Here is a 13,761-nt window from a genome sequence, read left to right on the forward strand (position 1 = left end):
AGATATGGACATAAAACAGTCTCGATTCTTGGTTAAAAGCAAAAACACCGTGCAGTTAGCATTTATTTTACGTAAATATTGCTATTATGCCAACGCAGTAGCAGCTATTTTCTCCCATTGATTTTTTTCACAACATTTCAAAATGTACGCATGGTACAAAAAATATAATAATTACCTTGAATCCTCGAACAAATCACTCCTGAGACAATCTTTCCTGTTTGTATGCTGTACAGTTTTCATACTTTTTCAACAAAAATCCGGCATTAGATCGCTGCATGCGTGTTTGTGAATATGTCCTCATGATGTGGACGGCCCCCTACTTGAATGCGAGGCGCAGTGCATGACCTGATCTGACCCGTCATTATGAAGTCTATGGCTAAAAAGTTGATCGACAAATAGGAAACATTACTTAGTCTAAATTAATTACTGTACAATTACACTGAACGGACTCTTTCAGTGCCACTGATGATGATAGACATCCAATCATGTGGCATCCAATCATCCTTTTATTTATTTATTTATTTTTTTTTTTTTTAGTTTCCCACAAAAACTTGAAAATTCAAATACAGTGGTACCTCTACATACGAAGTTAATTTGTTCCAGGACCTTGTTTCGAAATTCCCAGATTTTCCCAGAAGAATACAATAATTCGTTCCACAGCCTGAAAACCTAAACTAAATCCTTAATAAATACTGCTGGTACTATTACAAATGGCAATTACACATAGCAAAACAAATAAATTCTTAATAAAAACTGGAATAATATAATAATAATGATAATAATTTCTGTAACAAATCGGGTTCTAATGTGGCGGATGTGCTTTACGTGCTGTACTTGAACGCGCCGCGTCGCTAATGTCACAGAGAGAGATAGGTGCTGTTGAGATTTTACTTTCTCTTTTAATGTTTTGTTGAGAACACCGTCAACTGCGGTGGACAGTAGGCGTGTTGTGTTGCACGAGTTCAGAAATAAATGATAAAAACCTGACAAAGCTGGCGATTTTTTTGGCGACATTACCACAGTAATAATTGTCACCTTAACTTATAAAGACTGGCGAACGAACGTCAGTGAAGGACTGCCACGGATGCGCACCCCACGCCCATATTTTTCTATCATTTCCATCTTTTAATAGTCACCGTCATCTTTTTCCTTGTTTCACCACCTGCACTAACCTTGCTGGAACCTGTGTTGATTTCTCTCCCGAGAAAATCCGCCGTGCGTCCGTTTGTGGCGCTGTCATGTCGTCATATTTCGAGCATGTCGTCGGATGTAGAAACAAATGACGAGTCAAATTTTACGTCGGATGTCGAAAAGATCGTGGGTCAAAGCAATCGTATGTCGAGGTAACACGGTACGACTGGTTATCTATTTATCCGATAAATTTTACAGATTAAAGCATATGAAATAGTTAGCAAACGAACAACAATAACCATTGCGACTCTCTTCTTATTTGCTTGGCCTGACAGTCTCAAAAACCATTTAAAAGACTGTACCTTGCACCCTTCGCACGTGATGCATCGGTAGTGGTAACCCGTTGCTTTGTCACCGCATACCACGCATGGCTCATCCTTCTCCAAGTAGCTGGGAATGTACCCTGGAACAGAGATGCTAAGAGCTATAGGAAAGGAGGAGGAGGTTAAGGAGAAAGATGGGATGGGATGAAGAGAGAGGTGAATACCGAATGGCGAGTAAGCAGCGATGAACATCAGGCACATGGAAGATGAAGAACAAGGGTGTCAAACTTATCTTTGAAGGATTGGGCGTCTAACCAAATTCTTAAAAAATTTTTTTTTTGTTTTTTTTGCGCATCTTAACAACATGTTCAACAACATGCTCTTTTTATTTTTTATTTTTTTCATTTTGATCTTTTATTTATATATATTGAATAAACAATGTGAAAAAAATCACTATACATGACTTTTTTCCCCAATTAAATAAAAAAAAAATAAAAAGGAAAACAATCCATTTTATTTTTATTTTTTTTTGTTAAATATTTATTTAGTTTAAACAAAAAGAAGCAATTAAAAAATATCCTCTGATTTTTGGACTGCTGAAACTGCACATAAATTTTAGCGAAAAACACAAAGTCAATGCACGTCATTAACTTTCGTGGGACACACCAAATGTTGCGGTGGGCCGTATCTGGCTCCGGCCCACGGGTTTGACACCCCTGGTGTAGAGTGATGAGTAGTGACTACAATGGGATAGACAATGAGAATTCCAAAGAAAGAATTAAAACTGGGTACTTTCAACAAAGATCCCTAACTCATTGACTGTCAGTATAGTTAGTATTTACCAAGTACGCACTGTGGTAGTTAGTAAGATATTAGAAATATATGGATTAAAATCATCCATTCATAGACTTCATAATATATTGACGGGACATTGGGCGCGGGGCCGATTAATAGGGGGCCTATCTCTATTAAAGCTGCCCGAGTACAAAAACACAGACAAAGAGCTTTTTCCTATGAAAATTCTTGTGAATAAATGGTTAAATCCCTGAATTCTATATAGATATTGATGTTAAACAGTCTCGAATTTTGGTTAAAAGCAGAAAAAAAAAAAAAAAAAACGGCAGTTTGCATTTATTTTACATAAACATGTTGAATATGCTGCTAGTCTTTAAGCCACTGTGGCGCCGCCTTATCACCACAGAGCTTTTTACGTTGAAAATTTTTGTGAATAAATGCTTAAATCCCTGAATTCTTCATAGATATGAATGATTCTTGGTTAAAAGCAAAAAAAAAAAAAAAAAAAAACGGGCAGTTAGCATTTATTTTACGTAAATATTGCCAATCATGACGCAAGTGCCGTAGCGGTTGATTTCATTCATTGATTTTTTTCACAACATTTCAAAATGCATGCATGGTACGAAAAATATAATAATTAGCTTGAATCCTCAAACAAATCACTCCTTGTATGCGGTACAGATTTCATACTTTTTCAACCTAAATTCGGCGTTGGATCGCTGCATGTGTTTGAGAATAACTGCGACCGACTTCGACCGACTGAAGCGGAGTGTGGGACGGCCCCCTACTTAAAGGCGTGGCGCAGTGTCTGGGGTAGTGTCCCGTCAATATCATTATGAAGTCTATGATCAATTGACGGTGATATACGTCCAATTCATTTTGACTGTGAGCGCCAGCAGTGATTTTTCAAAAATATACAGTACATGGCTTAAAAAAACACCCATTCACTGAGGTAGATGCCCAATTAATTTTGACGGGGAGGGCGGCAGCAAGTATTTATATGGATTAAAAACACTCGTTGACAATAGAAGTTAAATTTATGATGACTGTCAACATGAATTGGACATCTATCCCAGTCAATGGCAGTCCAATAGTTTATATGACATCTTGAGCGTCTGTGATCTAGCATGTGAAATATTCCGCGCCGACAGTCGTTTCTGCATATGCGTATATCAGAATGGAGGCATGGTGATCACATGCTGGGCATTATTATTTCACATGACTATGTTTGCGCTCACTCAGAGTATATATTTAGGAGCTCAAAGCTATCGTGTTGATGCACAGCAGGAAGTCATTATTTGAAACTTCTCGTTCACGTTACTGTCCATCTGTGAGACTTTGAAGCACGAGTACCCTTGCTATCAAACATCCTGTTTGGACTTTGCATTGTGTTTAAAATGAAAATGTTTTATGTGATATTTGAATCCAATTTTGTAGGCAAGTTAAAAGTGATTATGTTCTGTTTTTGCAAGTACATATACGATTCATTTAAACTGTAAGGACTGTCTGTGAATGCTTTTGCATTGCTGAAATTTCTGCGGCTGCCAGTTAGTTCAATGAATGGAGGACACAGAGATACTGCATCTTCCAACTGGACTGGGAAGATGATGAGATACACTGGAAGCGCTGTTCTCAGTGGCTTGGTAAGAGGAAAGTCTGAGCTTCTCTGTTTGAGTTGCTGCCCATGTGATATGACAAGTGGACGAAAATGGTTGGATACTTGGAAAACAAGTCTCTCGGATTTATAACTGCAAAGCCTGCTCATTTGATTAACTTTTAAAAGTCTCACTTCCATACTTGGGTCCTGTTCTTTCTGCGATTGATTAACAGGTATAAAGGGGACTCTTAGGCTACCTTGAAGCTTATTCATGTTCACAAAGCCTCTAAAAGAAAACAGCAAGGAGTCTAATACAACAGTGAGGACAAAGCTGGAATACCATTAACAGTCCATGGGGTAGTCAGTTCTAGTATGATGAGCTGCACTGAATATAATACCCGAAAAAGAGTCCTGTAACACTTCAAAGCCTGAGCATCTTATGTGACTAATCTATTGAACAAATCTCACTTTGTTGTTTTGTTTTGGTGATGACAAAGTCATGGATGGGATATGTTTGAGGTGATTTGTCCTTACCAGACATACTCTTCATTGAAGACTGGCTGTTCTTCCTTTTTCTCTTTGGCACATCGAGCCACCTAACATGAGGAAAATAAAGTTAAAATGGCGTGCTAAAGTTGCATTATTTGCTTGTAATTTTACACAAAAACAAATGCAACACTGAAACAACTACAAAATGGAGCTTCTTGAGAAATTGTGTGAAGATTCTTGTTGTTCTGGTCCGCAACCTTTTAGTGGTCAATTCCTGTTGATTTTGGGGGATTAACAGGTCACTTAATGTTAATTTTAGGTTAATTTGTTATAATTTTGGGCATATATGGGTCACGTCCAGACATTTTGGGGCATTTACGATTCACTTCCTGGTCATTTTCAGTCACTTCCTGTTGATTTTTGGTCATGTCCAAACATAATGACATTTTTGGGGGTGTTTTATGTACCATAGGAAAAGAACGTTTTTGTAGTTTGTTTTTACAAAGGAAAAAAAAAAAAAAAAAAAACTGGCTGATAATTTTGTGCGCCTTGAGTTTGTACATTATAAAAAAAAAAAAGTTGTAATATTGTCAATTAGGGTTAGTGTTAGGGTTATTGTCAATTGGACAAAAACTAATATCAGTAGCATTTTGAAATTTAAATTGTTATGTTTTTGCCATTACAAATTAAAGCAACACTTGGTAACTTTTCAGTTTTGGTCGATTTTAGCGGTGCCGGTGGACAAAAGCGGTAGTGTTTTGCCTTAAGGAAGACTGCATTTCCCATGAGCTAGTTGTCAGTCGACATATCATCGCAAATGTTATGAAAATATTTTCATTAAAAAGTTACCTAGTGTTGCTTTATCGTGACTTATGTAAAAACAAACAAACAAACAAACAAAAAACAACAACAACAACAACATGTATTTGGCGTAACTGTGAACGTTAGGAGTGAAATCCAAAGAAATAATGCATTGCATGAATTTTTGGAAAGGTTCTAAGTTGGAAAGGTCCAAATGAATCACTTAAAGCATGTAGCCTGTGTGGCTCACCGAAAAAGTGGAACGAAAAATAAATATTGCGAGGGAGCTTTGCTTTGTGACGCATCCCCAAAATTACGTCCCTGCCCTTTTATTGACTTCAAGTGCACTTCAAATCATATGACCGAAAGGAAACCTAAAACAGTGTTAAATTAAGTCCACTGACAGCTATACATGTCCAATCCATTTGAACTGGTAAGCTTGGAGGCCCTCCCAGTCTATTTGAACTGGGAGGGCCTGCCAGCCTTCCAGTGCAAATGAATCGGACAAACTCATTTTTAAAAGGTTTAAGAGAGCCTTATGATGTCTATCATTGTCAATGGCACTAAAAAGTTAATTAAAATTCTTTTATGCGTGTATTCAGATTCAGATCTAAATACCGGTAGATACTGTATGTACCCAGACATGTGTCAATAGTAGATTGATAAATAGATAGGTTGTATTCAGTTTTCATTTTTGTTCTTATGTTTCATAGTTTTGTAGCTTTTCTCACATGATTGCATCTGCTGCCACTGACAGGTTTGGATGACCCACTTTCTCCTGACCACCTTCTTAGTCTTTTTTTTTTTCTCGCTCCTCCTCCAAGTGTGGCTACTGTATATTGTTAACACGCATCAGATATTCCCTCCCTACTCATCCAAAGCTGGTCTCTTCTATGCCCCTTCCAGTTTTCTAACCTTTCATTTGTTTTGTTTTGTTCAATAAGGTACTATTCATTTTTCAACAATATAGCTAGAAATCAAAACATGACAAGATTCTTCAGGAAACATAGTCTGCAACATACATACACGGATGATAAATAGTTTGAAATGGCCACTCAAACTTTAGGTTTATTGAAATTTACATTTTCTATAATTGATATTTTGCCAATTTTTCTCAATCAACCCAATCTGGTACGACTGGTACAACTGTGAGAACCTTTACGGTCATGATAATGATTTCTGTGAACTGAGCTCTGAAACCGAAACACTGTCATTTTGCAACCGGAAAAAAAAAACAAACACAAAAACACCAAGGTACATTTCACAATAATGTAGATTTTGTTGGGTACCATAACAGTGACATCACTTCCTTGACATCTGCTGCACAATCTTGATGTTAAAAGTGATCAGCAACAGCCCAAACTATTGTAACGTTAAGTAACTTGAGTTCCTGTCTTGCATCCTGCAATTCTGTCAGATAATGCTCAATTTGTCCTGGAAAATGATTGCAATTACAAATGCTTAGGTAGTAATATCTGCATTTATTTTGCTTGCAATGAAAAAAACACAAAAGAGAATGGATTTTTAAAATTTCAAATCATTATCATTTTACACAATACTTAAAAAATGGGCCGGACAAAAGTATTGGCACCCTTTGGAAAAATCATGTGCTGCTTCTCAAATTTGTCTAATTAACAGCCCCTGTTACTTGCCTGTGGCACATAACAGGTGGTGGCAATAACTAAATCACACTTGCAGCCTATTAAAATGGATTAAAGTTGACTCAACTTCTGTCCTGTGTCCTTGTATGTACCACATTGAGCATGGAGAAAAGAAGACCAAATAAGTGTCTGAGGACTTGAGAAGCAACATTTTGCGGAAGAATGAGCAATCTCAAGGTTACAAGTCCATCTCCAAAGACCTGAATGTTCCTGTGTCTACCGTGCACATGGCACTGTGGCTAACCTCCCTAGATGTGGACGGAAAAGAAAAATTGACGAGAGATTTCAACCAAAAATTGTGCGGATGGTGGATAAAGAACCTCGACTAACATCCTAACAAGTTCAAGCTGTCCTGCAGTCTGAGGGTACAACAGTGCCAACCTGTACCATCTGTCGGTTTCTGAATATAAAGGGACTCTATGGTAGGATACCCAGGAAGACCCCACTTCTGACCCAGAGACATAAAAAAAGCCAGGCTGGAGTTTGCCAAAACTTACCTGAGAAAGCCAAAAAAATTTCGGAAGAATGTTCTCTGGTCAGATGAGACAAAAGTAGAGCTTTTTGGGAAAAGGCATCAACATAGTGTTTACGGGAAAGAAACGAGGCCTTCAAAGAAAAGAACACGGTCCCCACAGTCAAACATGGCGGATGATTTGGGGTTTGCTTTGCTGCCTCTGGCACTGGACTGCTTGACCGTGTGCATGGCATAATGATGTCTGAAAACCCAACAAATTTTGCAGCATAATGTAGGGCCCAGTGTGAGAAAAGTGGGTTTCCATTAGACGTCATGGGTTTCAATCAGGACAATGACCCAAAACACACTTCAAAAAGCATTAGAAAATGGTTTGAGAAAAAGCACTGGAAACTTCTAAAGTGGCTAGCAATGAGTCCAAACCTGAATCCCACAGAACACCTGTGGAGAGATCTGAAAATGGCAGTTTGGAGAAGGCAACCTTCAAATCTCAGAGACCTGGAGCAGTTGGCCATAGAAGAATGGTCTAACATTCCAGCAGAGCATTGTAAGAAACTCACTGATAGATACCGGAAGCGGTTGTTTGCAGTTATTTTGTCTAAAGGTTGTGCTACCAAGTATTAGGCTGATTGTGCCAATACTTTTGTCTGGCCCATTTTTGGAGTTTTGTGTAAAATGATAATGGTTTAACTTTTTTTCTCATTCTCTTTTGTGTTTTTTTCATTGCAATCAAAATTAATAAATATATTACTACCAAAGCATTTGTAATTGCAATAATTTCTGGGAGAAATTGAGCATTATCTAACAGAATTGCATGTGTGCCACTACTTTTGGCCAGCACTTTATATTTATATGTCAATATCAAATTACTGCATTGAAAAAAAGTAGTGAGGCTAGTATTCTTACAGCACTTTAGAAGGGAGTCCATATGAGTTGTGGCTCAGCTGAATATCGAGTTAGGTCCAAATAAAAAGATGCATACATATGATGCAGAAGGAAGAATTTAAAGTACCCATTGGTGGAAAGAGTACCAACAAATCCACCCAAGTAAAAGCACTGTTATGTCTTACTCAAATAATTTCAAATTTAAAATTCATTAATGGTCATGACAGTGTCATTACAAGTATTACAGTCCTATGACAGTCTTGTGCGCCGGTTATTATCTTTTGGTGTAAATATTCCATAATACAGTGATGACAGCTGTGGTTTATAGTCCAGTGCGGCTTATCTAAGAACAAATGCCGTTTTCATGTAAAATTTGGTGCGTGGCGGCTTATAGTTCGAAAATTACGGTACTTAATTTCTTAAATTCATAATTTCAATTTCAAAGTTTTTGAATCAACTTTAGAATGTTGTTGTAGGCCATTACCAGACCGTATTTCTGTTTATGTACAGCCAATCCTTCCAGTTTAAATGAATTGGTATGCATATTGTTACATTTTTGGGTAATTAAAAAAACAAAGCATAACCCCTGGAATGACCCAGCCTCCACAAACGTGGACATTACATTTAGAGTAGTGTAAGCCACAATATTAACATTTGGTATAGTAGTAGTAGTAGTAGCCTCCATGACCCAAAATGTGATGTCCATTTATGATGACGGCAGGTCTATAAATAGTCACTTGCCTTATAAAGGGTTAATAAACATTATAGAACACATTTGTGAGCTACTTCTAAGAAGAGCACACTGCTGAGACAATCAAAACCAAACAGAAGCGGGTATCTCTCAACTGCAAATGCATACACCCACACACATCAAGTCGTTAAACACCAACCTGTTGATGCAGTATGGCTGTAAAATATGCATGTTGCTCCTGTTAATTTTATGCACTTTCAGCCTCCGGGCAATCTAATTTACTGAGTCTATGCAGTCCTCAGCTGCTCTTTTTGCAGTCAAGTTGTCAGGGCAGGGAGTCCAGATCCGCAAATCAGTCGTCAAACAGCATTGATCTACCTCTACATGGAGCTTTGAACTCCAGCAACCTCCCTATGACCTCAACACTGAAGCTGACCCCGTAAAAGTTTAACGGACTGTCAAGTAAAGTCAAGCTTGTACTCTGATTTCTGCTAGTCCGAGAATTACTCAGCCTGCCTAAGACTGTCTGCTAGCAAGAATGACTACGATGTTTATTTCTCTCTCTGCCCCCGCCTTCTCTTTTTGCTCTCTCTCTTCCTCCTTTCTGGCTGCTCTGGTCCGGCCCCCCTGTCTGTGCGTGTGCTCGTCAGCATGTGGTATTCTCGTCTGTCACAATACAATTCATTTCACTCTGATCTGTCACAAAAAATGCTTCAGCTTCTGGTATGCCAAGGTGATGAATCGAATTTATTAAATATTTGAGTTTATTTTAATTTTTTATTGCAATTGAAAAAAAAAAATCTGTCAAAGTTTTTGTTGTTTGCAACTAGTTGTCAACCAATTATTCCATGAGATTTGGTTTCCTTGTGAAGGTATTACTTTGTATATATCGGGGTCATGGTTAAGTAAAATTTTTTTTAGTCATTTAAAAACATTTAACCCGATAAAGACCTGGCATCCATGCAATGTACGTGGACATCAAATTATGGGGCACGAAGGCCACAATGTTAACATAATTTATATTCATAGAAATGGAAACTAATAGTGTACCGCACAAATGCTATTTTTAGATCGTGACATCACTATGGTAATGCGGAAGTGGATCATTATCGACACGCCCTCGCATACAGTCCATGTTAGTTCTGCTTGTTTTTTTCGGTAATCTTTCAAAAATTAACATGCCAATCAAACACTGCTGCTATGGAACTTGTAGAAACGATTTGAGATATTACGACAAATGAAGGATGTTTTTTTTCATACGTTTCCCGAAACGAAAAACTCAGAGGAAAAAATGAAGAATGGATCAACTTCCACGGACGTTCAAAAGACCAGTTTAACGCTAGCAAGGTGAAGCCATTCACATTTCATATGCAGTAAACATTTTGTTGGGGGCCATGGTCCTACAGAGGACGAAGAGGTAAGCCATTTTGATATTTTAACTTATTTTTTAGTGTGGCGCTTTGCTGTGCTGCTTCTGTCTGACAATGAATGACCTGAAAAAAAAAAAATAGTATCAGACTTCCACTGTTACCTTTTCTGTTGTAAAAAAACAACTTTAGTATAAGAAAGACAGGGCATAAAGGATAGATTGTTGAAACAGGAGACTGTCATTCTCAGTAGCATAAGGCAATGCACACAAGAAAAAGGTGTTGATAAAAAAACTAACTCTGGATCAGGTCGGCTCTTTTTCAGCCCTCGACACTCAAGCCATCTCTTAAACTGAACATTTGTATGTTCTTCCACATCTTTACCAGTGAATTTGGCACCATGGACATCATTTTCGGACAGAATTGGTAGATTTGGCTCAGCAAAAATCTCGTTCGTACACTATTTCCATGCATTTACTATTAGGGACAAACGGGAGGTTGACCCGCCTAAAAACAATTGCTAACGTCATGAATATTAATGAGCAAAAGTGACGTGTTGCTTGAGGTACGCCATTGGGGCTTGTAAGAAGCAGTACGGGTACAGAGCTTCGATGGTGCATTCTACACAAATTTTACTCAAGTAAGAGTAGCGTTACTTCAAATTAATATTACTCAAATAAAAGTAGTCATCCAAAGTAGTAAAAAAGTATTTAGTGAAAAGAATACTCAAGCAATGAGTAACATTGTGATTAACTGCTGATCTTTTTTGGATTTTTTTTTTTTTTTTTTAAACAATGTTTTTTTTTCTCTCTAGCACAAGCTATAAGAACTGTTGTTATAATGATACTGTACAATAACCCATTACATAACCACGCTGAGCCAAAGAAATACAAGAAAAAAAAAACTGAATTCCTGCGAAAAAAAAAGAAATGAAGCAATATTCGTACAAGGAGCATGAGTTCCCTCTAGTGGAGAAAATAGTTCCTAGTTTGAATAGTGAATCCTGTAGTTCCTTCATAGTTACTATTTTGAAATTAAAAGGATCATATCTCTTGTTTTTCGTGGTCAATCGGTGCCAAACAAAAACTGGGAGAGAGGTTAAAAGCTGCGCTTTCGAGTCATGTTGAGGGCAGCGCTCTATGTCAAATACAGTGGCACCTCTACATACGAAGGTAATTCGTTCCAGGACCTTGTTTGTAAGTCGAAATGGTCGCATATCGAGCAGGATTTTTCTATAAGAATACATTATAATTCCATTAATTCGTTCCACAGCCCAAAAACCTATTATAAATACTGTTGCAAATCGCAATTACATAATATAATAATAGAAATAATAATAATACCTGTAATAATCTAACGAATCCGGTTCTAATGTAGCGAATGCGTTTGCGTGGTGTACCTGAATGCATTGCGTGGCTGACATGACAGAGGGAGATAGGATTTTTTACTTTCACTTTACTTTGTTCAGCTGCGGCAGACAGTAGGCATGTTATGTTGCACAAGTTGATGGAATAAATAGTTAGAAACCTGACGAAGCTGGCGATTACTTTGGCAAAGTTACTACAATAATAATAATTGTCACCTTAACTTATAAAGACTGGTGAACGGAGGTCGTAGGAGGACCGTCGAAAGTACATTCTACGGCTGTATTATCGAGCCAGTTGAAGGATGCGCACACCACGCTCATAATTTTGTACCATTTCAATCATTTCAATGGTAAGCATCACCTTTTTCCTTTTTTTTCACCACCTGCACTAACATTGCTGGAACCCAGGTTGATTTCTCTCACAAGAAAATCTGCCGTGCATCAGTCTTGCAGGAAAACAAAGAAACTTCGGGGCCGTCATAGATGGTCGTATTTAGAGCATGTCGTCGGATGTAGAAACAAATGGCGAGTCAAATTTTACGTCGAATGTCGAAAAGATCGTGTGTCGAAGCGATCGTATGCCGAGGTACCACTGTACTTCATTTTTTACGGTGCTTTAAAGACGCCACGTGATTGAACAGGCTCGCGTGATCTTAGAACGGCAAGCTTGCATCTGATTGGTGTAATGGATTCATGTGATTATTGTTGTGACATCTCATTGATGAAATTATGAGCGCTACTCTTGGCATCGCTGGCAAATAAATAAATAAATCTAATATGTAGAATAAAGAGGGGAACTGTAACGACTCTTGTGTAGCCAAAAGTAGCAGAGTAACAATAGCGTTTTTGTCTTAACAAATCTACTCAAGTAAAAGTAAGGTTTAGTTAAACTACTCTTATAGGTACATTTTTCTCAAAAAGTTACTCAAGTGAAGGTAACGGAGTACATGTAACGCGTTACTACCCACCTTTGATTCTACATGCCAGACAACCTTGTTTACGGATGTCGCGACTTTTGACACCAAGCATAACATCCTTTACGGGATTTTCATGAGGCTAAATGAGTGCAATTACCTCGTTTTTCTCATTAATGTTTTTCCCCAGTATTCCAATCAATACAAATGGGTTGATGTAGCTTAGTTTACTAATTCTAAAAAAAAAATATTCATGATTTAGTCAGCAGAATTTCCATGTTACATTATTAAACCAAGCTAGCAACCAAAGACAATATCTAGAGTTTTATGTATTTACAGTGCCTTGCAAAAGTATTCGGCCCCCTTGAACCTTGCAACCTTTCGCCACATTTCAGGCTTCAAACATAAAGATATAAAATTTTAATTTTTTGTCAAGAATCAACAACAAGTGGGACACAATCGTGAAGTGGAACAAAATTTATTGGATAATTTAAACTTTTTTAACAAATAAAAAACTGAAAAGTGGGGCGTGCAATATTATTCGGCCCCCTTGCGTTAATACTTTGTAGCGCCACCTTTTGCTCCAATTACAGCTGCAAGTCGCTTGGGGTATGTTTCTATCAGTTTTGCACATCGAGAGACTGACATTCTTGCCCATTCTTCCTTGCAAAACAGCTCGAGCTCAGTGAGGTTGGATGGAGAGTGTTTGTGAACAGCAGTCTTCAGCTCTTTCCACAGATTCTCGATTGGATTCAGGTCTGGACTTTGACTTGGCCATTCTAACACCTAGATACGTTTATTTTTGAACCATTCCATTGTAGATTTGGCTTTATGTTTTGGATCATTGTCCTGTTGGAAGATAAATCTCCGTCCCAGTCTCAGGTCTTGTGCAGATACCAACAGGTTTTCTTCCAGAATGTTCCTGTATTTGGCTGCATCCATCTTCCCGTCAATTTTAACCATCTTCCCTGTCCCTGCTGAAGAAAAGCAGGCCCAAACCATGATGCTGCCACCACCATGTTTGACAGTGGGGATGGTGTGTTCAGGGTGATGAGCTGTGTTGCTTTTACGCCAAACATATCGTTTTGCATTGTGGCCAAAAAGTTCAATTTTGGTTTCATCTGACCAGAGCACCTTCTTCCACATGTTTGGTGTGTCTCCCAGGTGGCTTGTGGCAAACTTTAAATGACTTTTTATGGATATCTTTGAGAAATGGCTTTCTTCTTGCCATTCTTCCATAAAGGCCAGATTTGTGCAGTGTACGACTGA

General features: G+C 38.0%; 1 protein-coding gene across 7 annotated transcripts in view; it reads right to left on the reverse strand.

Annotated features, from left to right (window-relative positions):
* Positions 1 to 13,761, reverse strand: part of LOC130904785 (thyroid hormone receptor alpha) — a 94,953-nt gene that overhangs the window by 12,309 nt on the left and 68,883 nt on the right. For 4 of the 7 annotated variants that reach the window (XM_057817798.1, XM_057817800.1, XM_057817799.1 and 1 more), the window contains 2 exons: positions 4,381 to 4,442; positions 1,494 to 1,615 (listed from right to left, as the gene is read on the reverse strand). In XM_057817798.1, coding sequence (XP_057673781.1) covers positions 1,494 to 1,615; positions 4,381 to 4,442 — 184 coding nt within the window. Of the gene's footprint in view, positions 1 to 1,493; positions 1,616 to 4,380; positions 4,443 to 9,044; positions 10,997 to 13,761 lie in introns of those variants that run through there. The other 3 variants (XM_057817804.1, XM_057817803.1, XM_057817802.1) reach the window with 3 other exon arrangements.

Source organism: Corythoichthys intestinalis, chromosome 16, assembly GCF_030265065.1.
Source record: "Corythoichthys intestinalis isolate RoL2023-P3 chromosome 16, ASM3026506v1, whole genome shotgun sequence".
In the NCBI taxonomy this organism is placed as follows: Eukaryota; Metazoa; Chordata; class Actinopteri; order Syngnathiformes; family Syngnathidae; genus Corythoichthys; species Corythoichthys intestinalis.